At 42.4% G+C, this 27714-nt stretch overlaps 1 protein-coding gene across 1 annotated transcript; it reads left to right on the forward strand.

Annotated features, from left to right (window-relative positions):
• Positions 1-27714, forward strand: LOC133128562 (C-1-tetrahydrofolate synthase, cytoplasmic-like). Its single transcript, XM_061242191.1, has 28 exons — positions 1-365; positions 447-531; positions 1255-1314; positions 2560-2613; positions 3120-3256; positions 5348-5448; positions 5654-5790; positions 6392-6503; positions 7032-7159; positions 7771-7868; positions 8630-8803; positions 9459-9595; positions 9900-9946; positions 10354-10461; positions 10541-10615; positions 13864-13966; positions 14182-14237; positions 14593-14727; positions 15383-15451; positions 16531-16642; positions 17087-17226; positions 17835-17876; positions 18884-18984; positions 20491-20668; positions 21306-21413; positions 22932-23084; positions 25927-26026; positions 26349-27714. Exons 1-27 carry the CDS (start codon positions 265-267, stop codon positions 25996-25998), a joined length of 2823 nt encoding a protein of 940 aa, XP_061098175.1. The 5' UTR covers positions 1-264; the 3' UTR covers positions 25999-26026; positions 26349-27714.

Below are 27714 nucleotides of genomic sequence, written 5' to 3' on the forward strand. Positions count from 1 at the left end.
CGGAGGCTCGATCAAACTCTGGATTTGTCCCCAATGGACAGTTACACTCATACTCAGGACCTCCTGCCAGTTGTTTGTGGATTCCTGATCGAGGTCACTTTCTCCTGCTGAACTGTGCTCTCTCCATTCTGCAAGACAGCCGCTACACATCGGAGGGAAGGGACAGGGGAGGCTCTTTCAGTTCCCCCCTCTGTGCATCTCTCTCTCTTTCTCTCTCTCTATCTCTCTTTCTCACCAAAGCAACCAGAGTAGAAGTGTCTAGCAATGTATTCCGTGGCCACCCTGATGTTCAGGCAAGGGCCAAGATGCTGGACAGCAGGAGGAAGGACCATTGCCACCGTCGTCTCGGGAAACAAGACCTCCCTGTAAGTACCGAGAGCACCAGCGCTGACCTCCGAGCTGACCCTTGGGGCCCGAGGTTGACCTAGTCCCACTCGTGTCCCCAGACAGGTGCGGGAGAGGCTGAAAATGGACGTGGAGAAGATGGCCGCACAGTTTCCCAGATTCCGTCCTGGCTTGGTGGTGCTGCAGGTGTGTCCCCCACAAGCCTTCCCATGTGGCATTCAAACCATTTAACCCAGTGGACTTTGGTAGAATACTTTTAGCTGGAATATGAGTGCTCCACTTTCTAAGCTGAATCTCGCTGTTGAGCTGAGAGTGCAATTGTTACATGACGCCTGCAAATCCAGACGTGCACGCAGACATACAGTACGTGACTGTGTAGGACCTGTGTAGGATTGTGGCTCTCATTGTGCTGATTGCAACGCAGCCATCTGATCATTTACCAGATTGGTAGTACAATAAAGCAGTAAAAGTCAGAAAGTATTTAATATAAACGATGTACTTGAATTGTTTGCCAAATGTTTGATGGTGACTCATTCACTAATGCTAACGCTACAGATCCGCTAATTGCACACAGTCACAGGGCTGTTTAGAGGTCTGAGTGCTCATAGTATACTGCAAGGCAAGGGTATTCAATCTGAAAGGGGCCGGCATAGGTGCAGATTTGTATTTTAGCGCAGCACAACTAAGTCTTCAATCAAAACATTGATAAGTAGAATCAGATGTCTCAATGCTGGGCTAAAACCAAAATCTGCATGCACAGTAGCCCTATTCAGATTCAGCAGGTAAAGTGACAGGGATTTGAGTCTGTAGTGCAGACACTCAAACAGTTTGAATGACTGGGTAAGAGGTATTTGATTCTGTATTGCTGGTTGCGCTTCGGGAGGTGATGTTTAACCTCTTGTTTTCCAGGTGGGAGACAGAGAAGACTCCAATCTCTACATCAGCATGAAGTTGAAAGCTGCTGCCCAGGTTGGTTTGGGCAGATCTTGATGAAAACCTGCCATGTCTCTACCAGCAGGATAGCCACTCAATTTTGAGAGTGTTTAGGCTAACATTAGTCCTTCCATAATGGTTATTCAGAACACTTCATCTTTTAAATATGGCCCAATACAGGATTTCATCAAATACATGAACATATCATGATCATATAATAGCATGTAAATGCTAACACACCCTTTATATTTATGTTTATGATTTATATAACATTTCTAATAATAAAGGGAGAAAACGTTTTGGGAATGATACTTCCGGTATACTGCTAAATAGAGCTGCAAAAGCTAAATATGTGTAAACTAGTCTGGGTTCAACGTACGCATTTCACAGCTTAAATACAATTGGATTTCAAGTTGCAAAGTCCCGACTCATGCGACTTAAAAATCTGATTAACCGGCATGATTTTAACTTATGAATTTGATTACATGATTTTGGTACGTCCCATGAGACTGGCCAGCCTAGGATAGATTACGTCATCTTAGATAACGTTGTTGCATTTGGTACACAAATCTGACAGTGTGCTCGTAACTAGGATATTTTTAAAGAGGAATGAAAAGCTGCATGTCAATCATTCACTGATGATAAGGAGCCTTGTAAATTTGTGGTTGCAGAATGCTCAATTTGCTTATGAGGTTGTTGCTATTGCTGCCACATGATTGGCTGATTCAATTTTGCATTAACAAGCTGGTGCACAGGTGTGCCTAATGAAGTGGTCACTGACCCTGCTGGAAAGAAACAGCTCAAACTAGGTTTTGGAACAGCTGGTCGCTGGTTGACCAGTTAGACCAGCTCTATACACAACATGCTTTGACCAGCTCAATCTATGTGTTGAAACAGCTGGTAGCTGGTATTTCTAGCTGGTCATTTTACCCAAGCGGAGCATCTAGCCAAAACCAATCTCATGTACTCTCTTCCTGCTGGTCAGCAGCTAAGCCCTTCACACCCCAATGCTGTTTGATAGCTTAGCACTGTCATTCACTGAGTCTTATTCCACTAACTGCAGGTGAAATAATTCAGTATTTAATAATAAATAACATACTTCTCTCCCCTACAACTGAACTGCCAGTGTGAGACATGTTGCTAGCTTTTGAAACATTGAGTTGAAGTTGGGTGTGTGCAATCATTTGCACTTTGAATTTAATTGGGAATAGTCTGATTCTGTTATGTATAGAGGTTTAACTGGTTTTGAACCTTTTTTCCTTCTTTTTTTTTTTTTTCAAGATTGGCATCAACGCCAACCACATTAGGCTGCCAAAGACTGCATCAGAAGCTGAGGTGGGTGCTACTAGTAACCGTGTTCACAAAGAACAGAGAATAGTAGCACTGCATGGTATATTAGAACAGAGGTTGCCAAGCAGAGGTTCCCTTTATTTTGGGCCCCTCGGAAATGGGGGGATGTGAAATCGTGATTGCAGGCCAGTGGGGGTAGGGGAGAGGGGGAGTGGGTAGTTATGATTGCGTTCATGGACTGGAGGGGTGGGGATGAATTATGTATTGTGATCATGGACCTGGGTGGTGGGAGGCAAGATCACTTTCCCGCCCCCTGTCCCCCATGTCCCCAGCATTTTGCAAATGGACATTTAGTGGCAGTTACTGTACTACTTCGCATTAATTTACCAGCCCCAAATCATGACCTCTGATTTGGAAAAACCTAGTGGACCAAAAGATTTGCAGATGGCAGGCCGCTCCCTGGCAGCGTGTACACACTACTTGCTACCTTGGGGGTGGGAGGTCTTCAGGAACAAACAAGACAAAATACTTTCCTGTCTCATTTGCCACAGGTCCTGCGCAGCATCAAGGCGGTCAACGAGGACCCCGCTGTCCACGGACTCATTGTACAGCTGCCCCTAGACTCCATACACCCAATAGACACGGAGAAGGTCACCAACGCTGTGGCTCCAGGGAAAGACGTGGATGGGTAAGAACCCAGAGGCATGACCTACAGACCAGTTTAAAGACCGTTCTTTTTTTGGAACCCACCCAAAATATTGTATTCATTAACCATTCCAAACTACTGCGGCATTGATTACTCGCACTCAGATTCCAAAGGGTGCATGTGCCGTAGACCAAGGTAAACACCCACGGAAAATAAGACCCCTGTTTTTTGGTGGCCATTCAGTTTGCCTGTTTACACATCAGGTGTGTTGCATTCTAGCCTTAAGATATTACATCATATAACTAGTTTCATTCAGATCCATCCACACCTTTGTTTAACCTACCTTCTCACAGACTTACAGAGAAACATAGAGCAAGTAGTGGGTATCTTTTACTCCACCTCCCGCGGAGGGAACAACCTCTTTGTTTGGTCAGTCATAACTGCCAGCACTGCAGTGACAACCCTGTGAAGGTGTGCTTTTCCACCTTTGGGTAAACAGCACAGGCAAGTTCAAAGCACTGTCATGAGGGTGATATGACCTCTCTGCCACCTGCCTGTTTCATCCAGTTTCAACTAACCTTTCTTCGCTGGGTCAACCTGGGTCAACTTCTCTCCAGAGCCTGCATTTGGACTTGGTTTCCCTCAGCCAAAAACATCAGCATGAACATGGACATTCTACATTACCTTACATTACATTACATTACATTATTGGCATTTGGCAGACGCTCTTATCCAGAGCGACGTACAACAAAGTGCATACCCATAACCAGGGATAAGTTCGCTGAAAGACCCTAGAGGGAAGTACAATTTCAACTGCTACCTGTACAACAAAGATAAGGACGAGGGCCATTAAAAAATTTTTTTTTTTTTTTGAGAACAAAGAAACAAACAAACAGAGCAAAAGTGACCAAAGTTAACTATCTAAACACTGCTTACCTAGCCAACTAAAAATACCGATACACAAAGCAAGTCACAGAGACAACAATTAGGGTTCACAGGGAGGTAGGGAGGGATGGGGAGAGGTGCTGCTTGAAGAGGTGTGTCTTCAGCTTGCGCTTGAAGGTGGGGAGAGATTCTACAGTTCTGACCTCAACGGGGAGTTCGTTCCACCACTGTGGAGCCAGAACAGACAGTAATCGTGACCGTGAGGTGGAGGTTCGGAGAGGGGGAGGTGCCAAGCGGCCTGTGGAGGCTGAACGAAGAGGTCTGGCAGGGGTGTAGGGTCTGATGATGTTTTGTAGATAAGCTGGGGAAGACCCTTTAACTGCTTGGAAGGCTAGCACCAATGTTTTGAATTTGATGCGAGCCATGACAGGCAGCCAGTGGAGGGAAGTAAGCAGGGGGGTGATGTGTGAGTATTTGGGAAGGTTGAACACCAGACGAGCTGCTGCATTCTGGATGAGTTGGAGGGGTCTGATGGCGGATGCTGGGAGGCCAGCCAAGAGGGAATTGCAGTAGTCCAGGCGGGACAGAACCATCGCTTGGACCAGATTCTAGTTCAAATGGACACCAAAGACATTGTTCTCTCAGCCAAGTCATGTTCATTGATTGGTAAAAATTATAATACAAACACCCTCCGATGACACCACTGAGAGCCTTGCAATGGCCTTACCTCGAAATGGTTTTGAAAGCTAAATTTGTATAATCATTAGCCAAACAAAAGAGAGCTCTATATTTGGAAAATATATACCTTTAATGATGCATTCCTGGTACTATTCTATTTTAGGGTATCTGTTTTTTGTTTACATGCTTAGAAATGTGGTCATTAGGCTCTCATATTACTGTCAATTTGGATGGCGGATTTTCAGTGATTCCAATGGCAAACGTCCCAGCTTGCAATTAAATTTGGGAAGAGGGAACAGCCTGAACTGAGAGAGAAATGAAGGCATTGCTTGTCCTCACCTACTGAGAGGGGTACTGATCAGTCCTGTGGATTCCTGTTCGACACAGTGTAATTTGCAGGACCCATTCAACCACATAGCCAATGTAACTGCACAGGGAGGGAAAAATAGTCCAGCAGTTTTGCTATAAACATGTTTTCTCATCATGTAATGGCTGCCAACCCCTCTCCCCCACCACCTGATTTTGTTCACGCGTGTGTGTGTCCGCGTGTATATCTCTGTGTTTCCCCAGGTTGACCAGTATAAATGCTGGGAAGCTGTCTCGTGGGGACCTCGGAGACTGCTTACTTCCCTGCACTCCCAATGGCTGCATGGAGCTCATCAGACAGACAGGTGCTTAACCCAATAGGACTCCCCTGGTCTCTCCATAGCTCTTCCCACTAGAGCTGGTATCACAATTAATATGATATCAGTATACACGTAAACACACAGGTCACATGTCACCTTGACGCAAAGTTACTTGTTAAAAGTTAAAAAGGAGTAAAAACATTCAGATAAAACATAAAAAAGGCTGATAGAGCGGTTTGAATGCACACAGGCATATCGGTGGCCGGGAAGAAGGCGGTGGTGATTGGGCGGAGCAAAATCGTGGGGGCGCCCATGCATGACCTACTGCTGTGGAGCCACGCCACGGTGACCACCTGCCACTCAAAGACACCCGACCTCGCTGCCCAGGTAAGACTCCGCCTCTCCAACTGCTCGCTGCAAAAATCACCAGCTGAAGAATCGCCGCCTATAGTTACTATTGATACCCAATAGCATTTCTATTGCATTACACATGCTTTAAAATGTGTTACTCACACATTTTATGAACATTAAGCTTAACTCCCACTGCACTTTTCACCAAGTGCTACTAGTTTTTCATTTTATCACAAATGCATTAAATACTCCAACACTGAACCTATGTCATGTTGCAGGCATTTAAATAAATGTCATGCATTAATTTTCTGCCACAGTATTTAGATGTCTGAAGACAACACAATAGTATCATGGAATCTGATCTTTAGATTACTTGGAGTGATTACCGAAGAATAAGCCAGATAGGTGCCAGTCATGTCATGTTGCAGGCATTTAAATAAATGTCATGAACTGCACTGATTTGCTGCCATAGTATTTAGATGCCTGAAAATAGAAAATAGAATTCAATAGAATCATGGAATCCAAACTTTGAATTGCTTGCAGTGATTACTGAAGAATATGCCAGATCGGTGGATATCATGTCTTGTTCCTGACCTGGCATTAATTGTAGCCAATCATGATTCTGCATTATTTCCAGGTGGGCCAGGCAGACATTTTGGTGGTGGGTGCTGGGAAGGCGGAGATGGTGAAGGGAGAGTGGGTAAAGAAGGGGGCAGTGGTCATCGACTGTGGCATCAATCACATTCCAGGTGGGCCCCAAGCAGCTATCCTTCCCACATGACGTTGTTACATTACATTACATTACAGTTTTTTAGCTGATGCTATCCAAAGGGACTTACAGGTGGGTCAATCCACCGAATGTGGGGTTAAGGGCCTTGCTCAAGGGCTGCACTGTGGCCAAACTGGCACTTGAACCACCTACCTTCCAGGTCCCAGCCAAGCACCTTAGGCTGTAGGCTGCCCCCAAACATGTTGTCACGTTTCGGTTTGGGGGAAATGAAAGACAGGAGGCATTCTGTACCAATGTAGCATTCACACTATACCATGACTGATGAGAATATAATACTATGCGATGACAGATGATGAATATAATACTATGCGATGACTGATGATGAATATAAAGCTATTCGATGAATGATGGACAATGACATATCTGTATGCGGTGGAGGTATGACAGGTACATAATTACCTAGGGATGCACTACAACAGTCTTCGTATGGCAGTAAAAACCAGTTCAAGGCCCTTAGTTAAACCATGTCACTTTGCCTCCCTCTCAGACAGCAGCAAACCCAGTGGGAAGCGGGTGGTGGGAGACGTGCACTACCTCTCTGCCAAGGAGCGGGCCGGCTTCATCACACCTGTGCCTGGGGGTGTCGGGCCCATGACTGTTGCTATGCTAATGGAGGTGCCCCATTTTTTGCCAGACAAATTCAAATGCAAATCTTTTATTAACTGTGTAATATTTGACAGGCATTTGCTTCAGATAAGGTTTCGACTGAAGGATAAACATTTCTGTGTACTCTTTATTTGCGGAGTACTTGCAGGCATACAATTTTTTAGCTAATTAGCTTGGAGTTACATTAACTCTTTTTTGAGATTAAACTAGGTTTCTATTTTCCATTTAGCTCTTGCCTAAAGTGTTGCCGTTAAAATGGTGAAATTGAAAAAAAGCAAAAATAGCAACAAAAAAAACATATTATTTGGTTCATATTTCATGTCTGGTCTCACAAGTATTTCACTTCACACCATGGAATTTTGTCTCCCGAGCAAAAAGTTACAATGAAAAATTCATTTTAGTTTCCCTGTTCAGGCTTGCTATTTCTTTCCATAAGCTATGGGCCAGAATGTTCAGATGAGCTGTGTTGTACTTTATGTTGACACAGATTTAGCACATGATGTTTAAAATAGCATTGCTTTCATTTTCTCTGCACATTTTAGATGAATGTGTTGTTATTGCTTTGGCTATTGTTACTGTATATTATCACAACAATTTATTGAACAACTACTCATTTTTAGAATACAGTGGAGAGTGCCAAGCGTTTCCTCCAGACATACAAGCCAGGAAAATGGAACATTTCCTACACTAAAATGAGGAAGGAGAAACCAGTACCAAGGTATATATCAGAGAGCCTTTGACATTATGGCCTCAATTTTTCAGTTTTAGGCTACTTCGTGATGAAACTCTATTATCTGTACATTGTACACTCTATGAATTGCAAACTGAGATAGTGAGCTGTAGCACAACTAACATATTGGTTTATATTCTATATTATTGACAGAAAGCATTTCATGACCACATCATCACATCTCTAGGAAGTGTATTTTGATCAAACAGATAGTAATGTGGTGATTAAATGGTAGCATTCTCCTAGTTTTTGTTTTTCTACACCTGAAACTACTGCAAATGTATTAGATATAATTATGAATATCAATATCTCTGAGGCTGATATTCTTTAAACAAATCTGAACATATGAGAAATATGCATTCAAAGCAATGTTTCAAAATACTTTAGCAGTAGAACATTTGCCTGAGTTCACCAGCAGTGAATTACTTGCAACTACTTGTCTGATGTAAAAGACGGTGCAGCTCAGATACAGATTGTCTCCAAAAATTCTGCAACTTCCAATATGTTCTGATGAAGGAAGCATATGCTTGTTTGGTCTCTACTGAATTGATAGAGGACATTAGAGTAATGAGATGACATGAAAATGATGTGTCTTTCCAAATTAGACTATTGAAAAGACTCAGGAAAGAATTTGCTACGATCTGATTTGAAAGAAATGCCATGCTTCTCAGTGCTATTCATGCTTGTATCTTGGGTTCCTGCTGTTACTGTATATCATCTTGAAACCTTCCTGTGGCCTGGTCCCTCAGTAATGCCGTGACCTCACACTCCTGCACACCTAAGCCCATTACCCAACTGGCAAAGGAAGTCGGTCTCTTATCCACTGAGATGGATCTTCATGGGCACTCTAAAGCCAAGGTGCAGCTGGATGTCATGAAGCGTCTTCAGGAAAATCCAGATGGGAAATATGTCATTGTTACAGGGTAAGAACCCCCTCATCCCCTTATGTTGCACATAAACACATATTTCCTGGTTGTGTCATAATGTTGGAACCCGGTCTCTAGGCTGTTGACATGTATAGCACCTATACTCTAGAAAACTGTGAACAAACAGTAAATGAATAGTCATGAGCTTCTTTTCATTTCTTTATGAATGTGAACCTGATCAAAATGTTCCCTTGAAAAGAACATTATGAAAGGGTTTTTGAAGGATTTTCTATGGAGAACTCTCAGAAATCCTCCCCAATATGCTCACTAATCTCATGAAGTACTATAGAAAGCTTTCAGTAATGTTATCCTTGCAAATGTAGGGGGATAGGTTACTTTTGGGAAATAAAATTATTCTCTGACAATTGTATAGGTGTAAACTAGATAATTTCCCCATTTTAGCACACATTTTAACACATCCTTTCGTGCTCATGTTTATCAGGGGTACCAGTCATTTTTGAAGGCACTCTTTTTCAATTCAGTCAAAATGGCAGTTGTATGAAGGGACTGACAGGGCTTGGACTGTAAAGTTCACACGCATTCAGCAAACACAACCAGCGATGTAATGCTTCATCTGATGAGCCACTGTACACTCTGGATTTAGGAATGGGGGGACAATTCAAACCCTAGATATGTCTGTGTGCTCCATCAGGATCACACCCACATTGCTGGGGGAGGGGAAGAGGACAACTGCACTAGGACTGGCTCAGGCACTGGGGGCACATCTGGATGTTAATGCCTTCGCCTGCTTGCGTCAGCCCACCCAGGGCCCAGACTTCGGGATTCAAGGTATTTGTGTGCATTGGAGGAAAAACATTATTCCCATTGATGGTCACACTAATAGGATCTTACACAGCACTGAATGGGATATGAGTCATTGAGTGTGGGTTGTTAATTGAGTCTACATAAGTGGCTCAAGAATCTATAATTGACTAATTGACCCATGAAATGCATTCACACGTGTAAATGTACAAACAACTGAAAAAGACTTGGGCTAGCCATGGTTTCAATGAGATTCTTTGAACAGAAAACCTACAGGACACATACAGAGAGTAGAAACTTGGAACATGGCGGTTTTCAAATCTTTCCACAGGAGGTGCTATTGGAAGTGGATATTCCCAAGCTATTCCAATGGAAGAGGTGAGAAGCGGCTGTCCCTAATTATTCGCAAATGGACTGGGGAGCGTTGTCAAAACAAAATAAATTTCAGTTCACAGAGAGCTCGGCGTATGTGAGCTTTGCTTCAACCTCTGCTTTTAAGTAAACTATAACTTTATGTGGTGTGGCAGTGTCTGATAAAATGACCCATCACAGCTGCCGACTGCAGAAGCCATCCAGTTTTTCCTATGTATAGACTGGGAAATGCATCAGCGTAAATGTAGCTAATTCTGCAATTATTCATTAGTGGCTAATTAATTTATGAATTAATTAATATGGCTATTAATTCAGCGTAATTACCTGAAATGAAAATCGGTGTACGCACCAGCCCTCCAGTTTGGAGCCCCTGACCCAATCAGATTCAATGTCTTTCCGGTTTTGGGATCCAGGTCAACCTTCACCTCAGCGGGGACATCCAGGCTGTCCTGGCAGCCAGCCATCTAGTGGCTGACACTGTGGATTCCCGCCTTCACCACGAGTCAACGCTGACCGACAGGGTATGCATTTTAAATTCAATGTACTCTCCTGTGATTTGTGAGCAATTTGAGCATGCCCTGTGCCCTCTCTCACACACAGGACCTGTATGACCGTTTAGTTCCACACAACAAGGATGAGTGGAAGTTCTCCCCTACCCAGCTCAAGAGACTGAAGGTAAATTATTGCCACCCTGAACACACTCAAATGGAACAGAAATCCAAAGCCCAAGATTTCTGTGATAAATATGATTAATTTCAAAAATTGTATTTAATATGTTTTTGATTATTATATATGTATTTATATAATTTAGCACTGGGCAAAAGACTGTAAAGCCATTTATCTGTGCAGGGTCTCTTCATTAGTTTTTTTTTGGGGGGGGGGGGCTGTACATTTAAGTAAACCCAGAGAAACAATAACACAATGAATTGTAACAAAAACTTCCTATGGTCACAAAAAAATACTGGTAAGTAGTTCTGTGATAAAATCTTCTAAAACGTTTCTTTGAGGATTTGCCATAGCACTTATTTTGATTTTACCTGCTTTTCTTCTTACCCCTGTCCGAATGATCCATAGTTTCAATTATGTTGAGGTGGGCAATCTAATACTGTGAGTGCTGCATCTGCAGTCTTCTGCTCCAAGTAGACTTTAATTGTGTTTGCAGAAAGTTTAGCGTCATTATCGTGTTGAAAGATTTTGCCAATCGGTTGTTTTCCTAAAGGAAAACAACACGATGAACCAAGATCTGTTTATACTATCTATACAGCATTGACAATTCCATTCATTTTGACCACATCCCCTAGACTATTGGTGAAACATGCACCCCCTGCCCAAGTGAAAACCATTTTTTCTAAGACTTCAGTAAGACTTATGGTTGAAACTGTACTCCGGTGCCATATGACTTCAAGCACTTCACTCGGTTTCCTTCTCTCTTCCGTTCATCAGAAGAGACACCTTTCTCTCTCCACCTTTTTCAACACCTTTTTGGGTCTTCTACTGCATTTTCCGTCTTTGTCTGACCCAGCTTACTCAAATTAATTTGACGGATTCAAAGTCACATCTGGAAAATCTGGTCAGGCGGGCTGTTGCTTGCTAAGAATGGGCATGTTAATATGTCTGTTAAATTGTGTTATCTTAACTATTTCAAGAGCTCTCCTTGCGGCACCCTGGCTATTGCCAGTATTTGTTAAATTCGACCACCTGCACACCTAGTTCAGCTGATCAATATCTCATTAAGTCGAATGACGCATGCTGGTGGTGGAATTGAAGAAACAGATTAAATGGTTGGGGTGCCTCGAGGAGAGTTTTGTGAACCAACCTGTGTTCTTCTAGTCATCTCGCAAGATGTCAATAACTTTTTTGAAAACAGAATAAATTCTTGTTACTTTCTATTGCATTAATGTTTCTTTGTATTTATTCAGTGTTTCTCAGAGCAAATAAACACCTGTTGCTCAGATATAGATAAAATAACTTTAAACATTATTTTTTTTGGTGGTCTTTTATATATTTATCTATGCTGAACCTATTATACAAGTACCATGTGACTCTTCCTCCAAGGAAAGCCCTTTAATATTCTAAGCCATATTCAAACCAATGGAGGTGAAATGATGATTTAATCTGTTTTGAAAAAACACATTCCACTGTAGCTTCCCTTGTTGTGTGTTCCACACTGGGTTCATTTTGTCTAATAAGTCGGTTTAGACAATCTGTCGAAGGCAGGCTGAAGTATCATGAATGTGAAGGAATAATTTATCACAAAGAAAATGCAATGCAGTGGACCTGATTATTTAATCTTGAATGTGCCCAATGTGGCCCAACACTAACCGGTAACTGATGTCCATTCATTCTGGAGTACAACCCACACCATCACACCTCCTCCGACAAGCCTGCCCACTTGCAAGGTTTGTGCTCGGAGGGTACCTCTCCCCACGCGTGCAGTACATTTGCCTCCTGCCACTCCTTCTGCGCACAGCAGAAGGATTTGCTCATTTTTTTGGCCAGTTTCTGCTGGTATATTTGTATTCGCCTACACCTTGGAGATGCTATCTTAGTGTATGTGAGCAGACAGCACCATAGTACACGCCAGGGGGCTTTTCTGTGCTCTGGGATACAAGAGGGTATCCAGGGTTCACGCCACTTATTTCCCCTGACTGTTGGTAGCTGTGAAATAACCATTAGTTTGTGACTGCAGGCATGATATTGTGGATGAGCACCCACCTAATATGTGTTCTGGCTTTGATCTGACTGGGCATTTTCATTCTACTTTGATACAGTCAAGGAATTGATTGTCCAATATCCCCCTGAAGATTAATAAAGTGTCTGTCTGTCTGTCTGTCGGTCTGACAGTCTGTCCATCTCTCTCTTTGTCTTTCTCTCATATTTTCTGACTATACAGTGGCTTAAAAAAGTATGCAGACCCCTTCTCTTTTTGAACCTTTTATTGTCTTGTGGATTTAATTTTAAATGGATAGAATTGCCAAAAACCCATTACGACAAAGTGAAAACATGTTTTTAGAAAACATGCAAATTTATTAAAAATCTAAAATTGAAATCTCACATTTATATGTAAGTATAGAGACCCCTAATTCAGTACTTTGTAGAATCCCCTTTGGCAGCAATTACAGCTTTGAGTCTTCTTGGGTAAGTCTCTACAAGCTTTGCACACCTGGATTTGGGCAGGTTATCCCATTCTTCCAGGAAGATATCCTCTCAAGCTCTGTCAGATTGGATGGGGTCTCTCCACAGACCTATGGGGTTTATGTCTGGAATTTGGCAACTCCAGCGTTGTCTTGTCTCTGTATGCTTTGGGTCAATGTCGAGTTGAAAGTTGAACCGTGGCCCTAGTCTGAGGTCGCATGCACTCTGGAAAAGGTTTTCTTCAAGGTCTTCTCTATTTTTGCCTGCATTCATCTTTCCCTCAAATCTGACCAGTCTCTCTGTCACTGCCACTGAGAAGCACCTCATAGGATGTTGCTGTCACCACTAAGCTTCACTGTAGGGATGGTATTAGCCAGGTGATGAGCAGTGCTTGGTGTTTGCCAGACGTAGTGCTAGGATTTCAATTTGAGATTTTTATAAAACATGTTTTCACTTTGTCATTATGGGTTATTGAGTGTAGATCGATGATCGATTTTATCCATTAAAAATTTACAGTGTGCAAAAAGTGAAGGGGTCTGAATACTTTCTAAAACCACTGTATATGTTTAAACTCATAATTATTGTCGGGTTTCTAATTCACTGCCCCCACAGGACCAGAAAGAACAAGCAAATAATTTGCATGTCTACAAACCCTTCTGCACACGTGACTAAGATGAGAATGCAAGAAACATGGAATGACAGATGGTCAATGTGTTGTCAGCCATTTTGTATGCTGTTGTAGTTTTTCCGCCTGCTGGTTGGGTTTCACTTCTTTCTCCCTCTTTTAGAAATTGGGGATTGACAAGACTGACCCCATGACCCTGAATGAAGAAGAGATCACCCGTTTGGTCCGGCTGGACATTGACCCCGATGCCAGCATTTGGGAAAGAGGTACCGTACCTGTTCTGAGTAATACTACTCGGAAATGTGTAATCTGTGTGATTTTAACATATCTGTTGTGTGGCTTGTATATATATGTACACGTACAGTAGTTGTGATCTTGTTGTCTTGGTGGTGCATTTGCATTTTGAATATCCAACATTATGTTGTGGTTAGACCAAATAATACCAGTACAGCTTTTGAGTTTAAAGTATATTTCATTGCAGGACTGGATAACAATAACCAGAGCCAGTCTCTGGTGGAAACAAGACTGGCCAAGATGGTGAGTGATGAAGGAAAAGAATACTGGATGTGTCAATATCACCCTAAAACTGAGTTTTAACTGAGTGCAAAAAGAGTGAGCTTGAGGCAAGAGTGAAATAAAAATAGCCATTTGCTAACAATGTAAACATGACACACAGCCTATGTGGTTATACACAGATACAGTCACAAATGCAGGTGTGTATACAGGAATAAGAAGTTCATACTGTTCAGAATGTGCAAGGATTAAATCTGTGACAGCAATCAGTCAGCTTGTTGTTCACTGCAGTTTCCACTGACTGGAAAAGCACTGCCTTGCATGCTTTGAGACTTGGTTATTAGCAGAAGCAATGCCTGTTTGTTTGTTTTTTTTACAGTTCAACATTGCAGTGGCCAGTGAAATTATGGCCATTCTGGCTCTTACCAGTGGCATGGAGGACATGCAACAGCGTCTGGCCAGAATGGTGGTGGCCACCAACCGAAGCGGGGAGTCCATCACAACAGAGGACCTGGTTAGTGTGCCTGACCTGTTTGTGTGTGTGCCTGTGGAATGTGTGCACATGAGTGTGTGAATGTGTGGTGTGGAGTATGTTTATATATATTTATTATGTGTCTTATGCAGCATATACTCCCTGCTGGAAAAAAAACAGCTCAAGCTATGTTTTGAAACAGCTGGATCAGACAAGCTGCCAGCACTCACTGGTTGACCGGCTCATACCCAGCTAGACCAGCTTTATAACCAGCTTGGCCATGCTGGTTGACCAGCTCATACTCAGTTAGACAAGCTTTATAATCAGCTTGGTCATGCTGGTTGACCAGCTCATACTCAGTTAGACAAGCTTTATAACCAGCTTGGCCATGCTGGTTGACCAGCTCATACTCAGTTAGCTGCTCGTACGCAGCGTATGAGCAGCTTCACCAGCTTAATTTTCAAGACGGTCAAGATGGCATCGCTGGATTTCACATCAGGGCTGTCTCAGTGAATGTTCTGGAAAGGATTATGTTGTGGTTACATTTACTGCTCATAATTACAGCTGGTAATTCATATTAGGACTTCTATAGAACATACTGAGATCTGGGGAAACATGTTGGTTGAAAATGTGTCATGCCCACTCAAGATGGAGTCCAGGTCCCTCTGCAATTTAAAAGTGGTGTGTTCTCCGGCAGGGTGTTAGCAGAGCGCTGACTGTGTTGCTGCGAGACGCCATCAAGCCAAATTTGATCCAGACTTTGGAGGTGGGTGGAAACCAACAGGCAGTCTTTAGCCAAGCTCCATGGGAGATGGGTTCTTAATGTTTCCCCATGAAATGAACTGCAGTACTCTGAAGTAGTGGCTGAATATTCTCTGGCATGTATGTTATTTCTGAAAGGGGATTATGTTCCCATAAGGAGACAATGGGACAATGGCATTTGAGGGTGCAGTATGATCGCACCAGCTGAGTCGTAAAGATCACCCATGAATCAGTGCTATTACATCTTGCTGTGTGGGCAGATATCACTGGGGGAGTGCTCATTCTCCACATTTATTTACAGTATGTCATGTTTTTATATTTATAATAGCATAGCAACTGCATAACAACACTACTCAGGACAATTAAAGAACACTACACGTGCTCAAGACAATTAAATAATAATGCATTAATAATTTGCTTTGTGTAAAAATAAACTTGAGTTGGGATTCCTTCCGACATAATTTCTTTTAAATTTTGCGTAACAAAGCAAGTACAAGGATGTATGTTTATTCAATGCTGTATGGAGAGTGAAATGATCCCTTAACGGTACCACTTTACAATAAGGTTACGTGAATTGGCATTAACCAAGTTAATCTATACATCTACATATGTTAATGTATTTGTACATCATTAATTCATGTTAACAAATACATTAGTGCATGCCAATTCATGTTGGAATGAAATAACAGTTAGATAACAGTGGATAACAAATACATTAACAAACGAAAAGTTAACTTCATGCTTAATTAACGTATTTATACATCGATTCATTCATGTTAACAACTACATTTGCTAATGCCAATCCGTGTACCTTATTGTACAGTGTACCCGTGTTGTTATGTTATACTGCACACTCATCTTGACTCCCAGTCCCATCTATAAACTGTGCACAAGACTGATTTCTGGAATAACTTGAGTAGGTACTGATGCATCATTAATCCGTTTGGGGGCTGAGAACGGCGATGCGTGTTACAGCAGAGACCGCCGGCCCGCGGTTCTGACGCTTTTCGCAGCTGTAGAACTGCTGCGGTATCGCGTCTGCTGTCAGCCCCGCTGAATGGCTAAAGCGATGCTTCTCCCCAGGGGACCCCAGTGTTTGTTCACACAAACCCGTTTGCCGATATCGCCCATGGCAACCCCTCCGTTCTCGCAGACAAAATCGCCTTGAAGCTGGTGGGCCCAAAAGGATTCGTGGGTAAGTTCCCTTTCTTGTGTGATTTTTTCTCCATCTCTGTATTTCTCAAAGACGCCTGTTTGCATCACAGTCCTATATAATTTGTAATAATTGCAGATAAAATCTTTTATTTTATCTTTATTGCCTTAGCTTTTCTTCCAAAAATATAAAGGCACTATTTAAAGAAAAGGAAATATGAACTGAAACACTGAATTCTGAATATGACTGGTGCATTCTGATGATTGGCATTTTTACCTGATCACACTGGCAGGCAGGGAACATTCACGGTTTATTCTGCTAAGGGTTTTATCAGACTAAGGCTCAACCTCAACCACATGAAGGGGCAAAGTGCTCTCATATGAAGAGACATTAAGTACTTGAAGATCAAACACACATTATTCTGCCCTTATTGTCTTGCTCACTGATAGTTTTGAGCTGACATGTGACCCAACTTCCCTCCCTTAGTCACGGAGGCCGGGTACGGTGCCGACATCGGCGTGGAGAAATTTTTTAACATCAAGTGTCGCAGCTCTGGGCTGCAGCCACACGTTGTAGTCCTGGTGGCCACAGTTTGTGGACTCAAGCTGCACGGAGGAGGTCCCTTGGTGAGTGAATCCGTCAAATATTAAATGTTAAACCGATACTTACAGAGTACACATGGCCCCTGTTGGACTGGGCTTTCTTTGTTTGATTGGATTAACACTGGACATTTTACAGTAGAGGCTAAGGGATGAGAACACTCCTACTGAAGGATTTCAATTTTCTTCTTTGTAGCCCTTCAAAGGTGTATGATCACAAATATGTTATTAGAATGCTCTTAACTGAACACAGTAATGCCGATGTAACAATCAGTACTGGAATTTGAAAGCGACAGAGTTCTATAACACTGACTTAGAATTTGAACCCTCTACAAAGGGTTAAAATGTCACCTTTTGCACCTACTGGGGAAGAATCAGTATATTCTCCACATTGTAAATGCCTTACACCTCGTGCAAATGTGTGGAAACTCACAGCAGAGGTGTGCAGTTTTAGCCCACAGGTGTGATGTCATGAGTCATGCAAATATGTATCTTCAGTGTTTTACAGTCTGTGTGATTCTCTGAGCTTGTCCAACCTTCTGCAAATGTATTTGTTATTAAGGGGAGTATAAAAACCATACATGTGCCTTTACCATGCTCTTATGTAACTGGTTACCTTTGCTGCTGCGGTACAGGTCCTTGCCAGGAAGCCCCACCAAAAAGAGTACAAAGAGGAGGTAATTCTTTCTCTTCCTCTCACCAAGGTCACTGCACTACTTACGGCTACTTTTTCTCCTCCACTTTCTTCATCCTCCGTCTCTACGTCAAAGAGAACTGAAAGATGAAAATGACATTTTGCCCAGTGTCCATCACACTCCATCTTCCACGTCATGTTAGATGTTGATAACAGGAGGAAGTCTAGTGAAAGCAGGTCTCAAGATAAAAGAAAGGCCAAGCTTTAAAGACAAGCTGATACGGAAGTTACAGCAGCACTATATATGACGCATATATGTGAAACAAATTTTCGGGGGATTTTTGAAAGGGCATGCAGTTGATTTGACTGCCTGATATTAAATGAGGAGGGGGAACAACGTGTGCTGCTCTTTGAAAGGATATTGATTGAAGGGAAATTGACATTTGATAGACGTAATGTACACGTCCACTGGTACAACATGACGTAAAATCTCAATTCAAGTTTCGGTATGAAAATACACAGGTATTTAAATTGTATTCATTTTATGGAACATATACTTTAAGACATGTTCGTATGGTTATGAAGAATTGACTAAATTGAGGAAAAAGTGAATTTTGATTTCAGCTTGTCTTTAAATAATAAGTGGAGGGCACAGAACAGACAATTGTGTTGATGAAGAACACAGAAGAGAACAGACAGGTGTGAGGGCACATATCGAACAGACAGGGGCTTCACTGTGAAACTGACTGCCCAGGCCCCCAAGGTCAGATGGGAGGTGGAACTAAAAAGCCCTGGACTAAAACGTTTTTTGGGAAGGGGGTCCACAGACAGAGGATTTGTAGGTAGCTAGGTAGAGATAGACAAGGAAAGGCCTCAGAACAGACAGGTCATGTAGATAAGGGAGGGCTCAGAACAGATAATAAGGGGAGGAAGACAGGCTTACAGATAAAAGAAGCAGAGAAGTGCAGACATATCTGTAAATAAGAACAGGAGGGCCAGTAACCTACAGGTGTTGGATCCTGTGATGAGGACTCGTTTGTTCCCCTGTAGAACTGGCCCCTGCTGGAGAAAGGCTGCAGTCACCTAAAGAGGCAGGTGCAGAACTGCCAGGCCTTCGGGATCCCTGTAGTTGTGGCGGTCAACACCTTTGAGTGAGTGACCGTGACAAGACATCCCCACTCATTCCTTCCTGCTGTTCTAACCCTCCTAGCTTGACCAGCTACAGGGTGGCCTGTAGCGTAGTGGTTAAGGTAAATGACTGGGACACGCAAGGTCGATGGTTCTAATCCAGGTGTAGCCACAATAAGATCCGCACAACTGTTGGGCCCTTGAGCAAGGCCCTTAACCCTGCATTGCTCCAGGGGAGGATTGTCTCCTGCTTAGTCTAATCAACTATACAGCTGGATAAGGGCGTCTGCCAAATGCCAATAATGTGATGTGATGTGATGTGATGTAATGTAATGTAATGTAATGTAATGTAATGTAATGTAATGAAAACTGAGCTGGTCAAGCTGGTCATAAGCTGGTAATAAAGCTGGTCTAGCTGGGTAGGAGCTAGTCAAACAGCAGTTTCAAAACATAGCTTGAGCTGGTCAAACCATGTCATGCTGGGAGCTGGTCTTAATTGGTCAACCAGCTAAATCATGTCTGAACTAGTCAACCAGCTACCAGGTGTTTCAAACCGAGCTTGAGCTGTCTTTTCAGTAGGGAACAGTGGTACCAGCACTGGCTGTCTTATAGGACTTATAGGATTTATAGGACCCTACAATAGGTGTAAGTCTGCACTGGTAGACACCAGCATGTCACATATGTATGCATCATTACCGAGAAAATACGTCAATGTGTAGCAGCACGCTTATACAGGGCTCCCACTTTACATTCAATTTATGCAAGCCAGCCATTTGATTTATATGCATTGCTAAATATGCAAAAGGAAATGCTTCCCTTTGGGAGTCAAATCTGGTGCATATCACCACCTCGCTACATCATATGGCTGAAATATCTATCCCGGGGTTCAGTGACTCACCGTCCTCGAGGACCAATAAACTGCTGGTTTTCTACCCTCTCCTTACCTGGGAGCCAGTTTGGCCAATCAGTAGCATTAATTACCTGGGAGAATAGAAAACTAGGGCTGGATTTGGATTTGAGGGCCAGAGCTAATGATTCCTGATCTAGCCTGTTGCACATTTGTTCTGAACCAAGGTTTTGTGGGGCTAGGCTAGGCTAGCTAGGGCAAATATGGCATTCCGATTGGCTGAGACGTGAGCATTTTTAGGCAGTAATAATAGCATAACTTATAGCACACGACTGAGTGAGGAGAGAATGATCAAACTTTTACTGTCTGTGATTCACGGCACGCTAGACAGGGTTAGAGATGCTCAGAGATGCTAAAATATATTCAGTACACGTATATTCCTCTGCTTCGTGTTGGCCCATAGCATGACCCTGTCAGGCAATTATTTCCTCATAACTGACTCATTCATAGGGTATTATCCCTTACTTACAACAGCCACGTAGTTGTCAACTTTTATTCTCTCACCGTTTTCCCTAACGTTCATGGCGAGCAGAACAAGATTTGAATATATTGGTGAAAGTTAGCTAACCTTTGCTATCTCGATAGCATGTCTGATGGGCTAGTGTTCTGGGTGTGACCGCAGGACAGACACTGAAGCAGAGGTGGACCTTGTGCGCAGCACCGCCAAATCGGCAGGTGCATTCGATGCCGTGCACTGCTCGCCCTGGGCGGAAGGTGGCGCCGGGGCGGTGGAGCTCGGCGAGGCGGTGATGAGTGCAGCAGAGAAGCCCGCCAGCCTCAGGTTCCTCTACGATGATGAGGTAACTTACTGCAGATCAGACCTGGGCCAAATTCTTAATCATTTTGGATTCAAATGCATTTGTACGCTTTACTGAGCTTGTCTGGTGTATTGAAACCTATGACATACATGCAAACCCCGTCTTCTGGTCCCCTGATAGGCTCAATTGCACCAGGCAAGATCAATCGAGCACAAAGGCACAAGATATCTGTCAGCGATGCTCACTAAATTGTTCATGAATCCCACCTTTTTAAATATTTCATACATGGCTAAAGGCAGGAGTTTCTGCACGCGGTGCACATTGTATACTCCCTTGCCATCGTCCCACACACTTCAGAAGCAGAAGTTGAATGTAAATTGTATGATGGCCCTTTCAGCTACATGATAGATGCAAAGTCCAGGCATTCAACATTGGGGATACAAGTTAGAGTTGAAAAATTTGTTTTGAGAATATGTCAATTCAAAAATGTGTTTGTGTCATGTAAATTAGATTTTACTCATTGCAAAACCCATCGTTAAAATAGTAATAGTTTCCCTGACAACATTCTCTTGTATTAAAACCCCCATGAAAGAGATGATAGCATGGCGGGTGCACAAACCCAAACCCCCTGCTTGGTGAGAACCTAGCCACTCACCCGGGTGTGACACATCTCCCACAGCTGCCAATAGCAGACAAGATCAGAGTCGTTGCCATGGAGATGTGCGGTGCCAAAGATGTGGAGCTTCTTCCAGAGGCCAAGCGCAAAGTGGAACTGTTCACTAACCGGGTGAGATTTTGGGGGAGAAGCAATGAACTAGAAGGGGGGAACAGGTTTGCCCAGGCAGCTATGAGTGTTTCCAAATTCAATTTGCCACACGTACCCCGCATTGCCTTTGAGGGTAGCATCGATGGTGGCCCAGGTGCTCAGTCAGGAAAATGTGAATTCTGGCTGTGATGGTAACCCTGCTGTAAAATCCAGCTATGCTGGCTTGAAAATTGAGCTGGTCAAGCTGGATGTACGCTGGTCTAGTTGGGTATGAGCTGATCAACCAGCTTGTGGAAGTAGCATGTCTGCACTGGTAGCTGGTCAACTGGCTTCTAGCTGTTTCAAAATGCTTGAGCTGGTCAAACCAGTGCCAGACTGACTCAAATCAGCTGTGAGAACTTTTCGTAACTAAACACAACTTTTGGCTCAGATAAGTGAGTCCTTGGTGGGGTGAGGTGGTTCCAAGCATACTGAGGAGCATGTGAAGTTTTGCTCTCCCATCTGTTGAACTATACTCTGGAACATCTGCAACCATCATACATTTTCACATTTTCAGTCTGTGTTGACAAAGTAAGAAAGATGAAAGATTTCAAATTGCAGGTCTTTCTAAAAATGTGAAGTATGGTGACCTGTAGGTGTTGGGGTATGAAGGAAAAATCCACCCATGACAATCCAGTCATGAAAACACTTTAAACTTGATCTGAGGTCTTTGTTTCTTCCTGCTTGACAGAGTCAGGAATAGTAAAAAAGCATTATTTACAGCAATCCCTTATACCCTGTAATAGGGGCTATACAAATGTGTGAATGCCAGTTTCAAGGACAACCTTGAAGTAAAGTAAAGTAAGGCCTATGGAGGAGTTGGAACTCCCTGGCCTGAGACTTATTATGTCTGGCTGTTTACCTTTTTGATATTTGATATAAAAGATAGAAGCAATGTACTGTAGATCAGAATGGAATACATAATTATACAGTCCAGTCTGTATGTATTTTGGACAGTGGCACAATTTATATTCTTTTGGCTCCAGCACATAGAATTTGAAATGAAACAATGAAAATGAGGTTACAGTGCAGACTGTCATTGGCTTTCACTAGCTGTGGTCCTCATGTTGACAAGTGGCAATAACAGACTCCAAAGGGAATCGAAAGCCTTGAATCAAAACTAGACACTGAAAGCTTTCTTATACATGCAGGAAGGAAACAATTGAATACACCTTGACCAGTCAGAAACAGCTGAGAATCCAACTGTCTAAATACTTTGTAAAAGAATGGATGTAATTCCTTCTCAGATACTGGATATGAATGTAAATACCCTCAAATTAAAGGTGACAGAGTGCCCTTAAACATCATTATTCAGTGTTTCATTTCAAATCCAATGTGCTGCAGTACAGAGCCAAAAGAACACAAAATTGTACCACAGTCCAAATACTGTATACACTACAGTAAACAGTATGCGGTAGAGTACATATATAAATGTGATAATAATAAGAACAACAACATATTAAAGCTTCATAGGTGACACCATGGCTTCTTCTTGTTTAGGGCCATGGCAATCTGCCGATCTGTATGGCCAAGACTCCCCTCTCACTGTCACATGACCCAGAGAAGAAGGGGGTGCCCGATAGCTTTGTACTGCCCATCCAGGATATTGGGGTCAATGTGGGAGCTGGATACCTCTATGTGCTAGTCAACGGGGTAAGTTGCACAATGCCCGTGTCTCGCAGTAAATCACTAAGATTTCTGTTCAATATGTCAGCTGAGGATAAAGCACCGCAAACTCTCTCCAAGTGGTTTCTACACATGTTTATCCAATCATTACAGCATTGATTTCGCTCTAATATTGTAAAATGAGAGGGATAGATAATAGCAGAGAATAGCACCATTCCTATTTCACAAATCAATATTGTGGGACTTATTGTGAGTGGTCTCAAATGTCATGCAGACTCAGATCCACATAGTCCAATGCTTTATATTGAGGATATAACTGAAGATTCATCAGCAACGTTTCCTCACTGCAAGAAGGTCCGCCCTGGTTTTGAATCCCAGCCTGGGCCTTTCTGTTTGTACCTCTGGGTACTCCGGTTTCCTCCGACATCCAATGACGTGCAGGTTAGGTGAATCGTAGAGTCTAAATTGGCCTACGGTATGAATGTGTGAGTCAATGGTGAGTGAGCCTTGCCCTCAATTGCCGACCTGTCCAGGGTGTACCTCTCGCCCAATGCATGCTGGGATAGGCTCCAGCACCCCATGTGACCCTGACCAGGAATAAACAGGTTAGATAATGGATGGATTTCTTCATCATCGTGGCAAATCGCCAAACAACTCCCCATAAACAGCTTATGAATAAATAAGTAGCCGGGCAACATAACCTGTTCTGACAAGGTAATACGTCATGAAAATAAAATAAAATTCTCCCAGAGGACCTGAAGGTCGTCACCCCGACACACTCCGAGCACAGAGGAAGAGCTCTGTCAAGAACATCCGTGAGGCATCAGGAGGTGTTGATTAAGCCGTGAGAATCTAAATTAACCATGGGCCACATGACTATTTTTAACTGGCTGTCACGGGTCGTGAGGCAGCGCTGAATATGAATATGCAGAATAATTGATGTCAGCTGTCTTCCCAGTTTATATTTTTTACCGTTTGTTAAATCTGTCGCTTCCAAAGGCCTCTTCTTAACAGGTATGACTGACAGTATTTCTGATTGAGTGACCTATTTCTCGTTTTGTTTCTGAAGGCTGAAATATATTCCATAGAGGAAAAGCAACATATGTTGGTATTTATATGTCATTTATAAAAAAAACATTAAAAAGTTATTTTTATACTCTTTTTTGTGCTGTTGTATTGTATTGTAGCCATTATTGTATTGTAGCCATGTTTTATTATTAAAGTCTATACTCTAAATTTTAGTCCAGTGTGCTAAACTCAAGAAGCTATATACAGTGCAGTCTGTAAGTATTTGGAGAGTAACACATTTGTTGCTGTTTTTGCTCTGTACTCCAGCAAATAAAACACATTTACATCCATATTGGGTCGACCAAGTAGGAATGACATCCCTTTTTATACATAGTCCCCCCAATGTTAGCTCAAATGTTCCTTGAGCAGGTTTGTGAAGCTTCATCATTAGGTCATGCATAAAATAGCGAGCAAAAGTTCTAGAGTAGATTCTAGGGTGCAATCTGCATTTGGAGTCTGTTGTTGTTGTCCCTCAACATGAGAACCAGAGAAGCATCAATGCCAGTAAAGTAGGCCATCATTAGCTGAAAAATAAGAATAAATCAATCAAAATTAGGTATGCCAAAATCAACTGTTGGTACATTGTTAAGAAGCAGGAATGCACCGGTGAGCTCAGCATTGGCAAACAACCTGGTAGACCACGGAAGACCAGTGCAGTGGATGACAGAAGAATCTTTCAAATGGTGAAGAAAAAACACTTTGTAACTGTTCAACAGATCAAGGACACTCTCAAGGAAGTGGGCGTAGATGTGTCAAAGGCCACCATCAAGACAAGACTACGCCAGCATAGCATCACATGCTATTTAGCTGACACGTTTCATCTAACACAACTTACAGTTGATTACACTAAGCAGGGGACAATCCCCCTGGAATGCATGGTTAAGGGCCTTGCTCAAGGACCCAACATCTTATTGCAGTTACACCGGGGATTGAACTGCCAACCTTGAGGGTCCCAGTCATGTACCTTAACCACTATGCTACAGGCTGCACAGAGGGTCAGCTGCATGATGCAGACACCTGGCAAGCCGCAACATGAGAATGGCCAGGTTACAGTTTGCCAAAATGTACATTAGAAAACCTGTAGAGTGATATGGACAGATGAGATGGAGATCAACCTGTACCAGAGTGATGGAAAGAGGAAAGTGTGAAGAAAAAAAGGAATAGCTCATGATCCAAAATATGGGATGATTGCCAAAGTATACAGAAACATCTTGTCTCCTCAGCCAAGCAAATGCATAAAAACTAACTGGATGACAGTTCATCATGCAGCAATGAGCCAAAACATACAGCCAAGGCAACCAATTATTTTTTTCAAGCCAAAAAGTGGAATGTTCTTGACTGACCTCAATCCAACTTAGCATGCATTTCACTTGCTGAAGACCAGACTGAAGGCAAATAGCCCCCGAAACAAGCAGGACCCAAAAGAGGCCTGGCAGAGCATCAACATGGAAGATATCCAGCATCTTGTGATGCCTATGGGTCTAGACTTCAGGCAGTCATTGATTGAAAAGGATTTGCAACAAAATACTGAATATTCAGTGTTCATTTGTCCAATAAATTTCAGTCCCCTAAAATTAAAAAAGGGCTGTAATTCCTACATGGTTCACCCAATGTGGATTTAAAAACCTAAAAAAAATAAAGCTGCACTTTAACCATATAGTGATTAATTTACTAGTTTATTTGCTGGAGTACAGAGCAAAAACAACAAAAGATGTGCCACTGTCCAAATACTTTTGGACTTTGCTGCAGTTTACTGTTCCCATTAAAAGTTATATGTGTTGCTTTTTACTGCCTATCCCAGGCACTTGTGTTTCCAAAGGCTCCTGAATGGCCCTATTTTCATGACGTGGACCTGGATTCAGACACCAGTTAAGAAGACTGATTCCTGTGATTCACATCAGGTAAGAACATCAGCTGGCGGATTTTCATTTTCAGCAGTTGATAACAAATTCAAATGTGCGCTTTTTGTCCTGGCCACAGGCCAATGTTTTCTTCTGTGTTATGTAAAACAATTATTAATAGTTCTAGATTTCTCTGAGAAACATAACTGTTAAATGATTGTGTGAACGCATGAATGGACCATGCAGCTATCTGGGAAAAACGGCATACTCGATGAGACTTCAAGCCAATAGGAAGACACAGCTACTGTAGATGGCTGATTCTCTCACTCTCTCTCTCTCTCTCTCTCTCTCTCTCTCTCTCTCTCTCTCTCGCCTGCATTAGAACTGGGGAAACTTCCTCCTCCACGACAAAGTGCTGTTCTTTCATTTATATCTTCATGCTGTGCTTCTACAGCGTCTCTAGCCAGCTCCCTTCATCCTCACTGCTGGGAACCGGAGACAGACCGAGACTCCACGTGGCATCCACACCACATCCATGTCATGCTATGTTTTTCTACCATAGAATCTGCTGCCAAAAGACATCTATTTCTGAAGACGTGGATAAAAAATTGACTATCCCACAGGGAGAAAAACATGTTGCCTGCTTGTGCTCAGTCCTGACTGTCTCTCTTCTGTGGCAGAATACAGCCATTTTAGGCCAGGCCTAGGCAGCAAGCTTTCTTACAGAATCAAATCCAATCAAATACCCCAGGTGAAGTAGCCAGGATACAACATAACATTTGAATAAGCAATTCACATAAATTACACTAAGAAATAAAACTACAAGAATACTATTAAGGACATTCCAGCAAGAACTTCCGTGCATAAACTATATAGAACTAAAACACTAAAATACAGTGCATTTCGGACTATGCTAAATAAGGCAATTAAATTAAGCATTGAAGTATACTGTGTCATTGATGGGGGTTGAGTGTTCTCCTGGTTTTAAAGGATAAGATTCAAGAGAAGGACCAGTATACTTTTTCCCTTCTTGACAGTCTACTTCACATTTCTATTTAATCGTTCTTTCTTGTCTCCCTTTAATTTCACTATTCAGTAATGTCAACTTCTCCAGGTTAGTTTGTGCGGTGTTACTTAACCAAGCTGTTGAAGGTCAACAATTCAGTAATTTTATGAGAGAAGATATGGTCCTTTGGGACAGAAGACTGACAGTCATTACCACAATACACAAAATACTCTCCTTCCTGCTTATGACCAAGAATAGACCTCATAATTTGAATGAATAGTCTAATTACAAGCTCTGTGCTTCCTTGCTGACATATGGTTTAGGCATTACTGTGATGTTTCACATTGAGCAGGGTCGAAGATCTTATCCCACACATGCCTCCCCCTGTCTCCATATCTATGAGCAGACACCGCACCGTGTAGCTGGTGCTTCCGTGATTTAATCCTAGTTTCCGTTTACAGTACATGTCTATTTTATTGTTACTTAGAAAAAGGTTTTTTAAATGCTTTCAAAACGTTTGGACAGATTGTGTTAAATAACAAGATTGTAGCACAATTTGGAAAACAAACCCCAGTAACCGCAACTTTCCAGTTAGACTGTAAATAGTTCTAGACTTTATACCAAAGAAAATGTCTTGGAGACATGTTTGTGACCAAGAGTCGAAAAAAAATGTTGTACATTGCTTGCATGGCAGGACGTCTCTGGTGACTGTAACACCAATAAAAAGGAAATTATTGATGTT

The sequence above is a fragment of the Conger conger genome, chromosome 5 (genome assembly GCF_963514075.1).
Source record: "Conger conger chromosome 5, fConCon1.1, whole genome shotgun sequence".
Classification (NCBI taxonomy): Eukaryota; Metazoa; Chordata; class Actinopteri; order Anguilliformes; family Congridae; genus Conger; species Conger conger.

Bases quoted from the DNA above. Each gene is read 5' to 3' on its own strand.
- LOC133128562 (XM_061242191.1), top strand. From the start codon at position 265: ATGTATTCCGTGGCCACCCTGATGTTCAGGCAAGGGCCAAGATGCTGG. The intron at 14,728-15,382 runs GTTAGTGTGCCT...GTTCTCCGGCAG, and splicing joins CCATCACAACAGAGGACCTG to GGTGTTAGCAGAGCGCTGAC. The intron at 17,227-17,834 runs GTGAGTGAATCC...GCTGCGGTACAG, and splicing joins TGCACGGAGGAGGTCCCTTG to GTCCTTGCCAGGAAGCCCCA.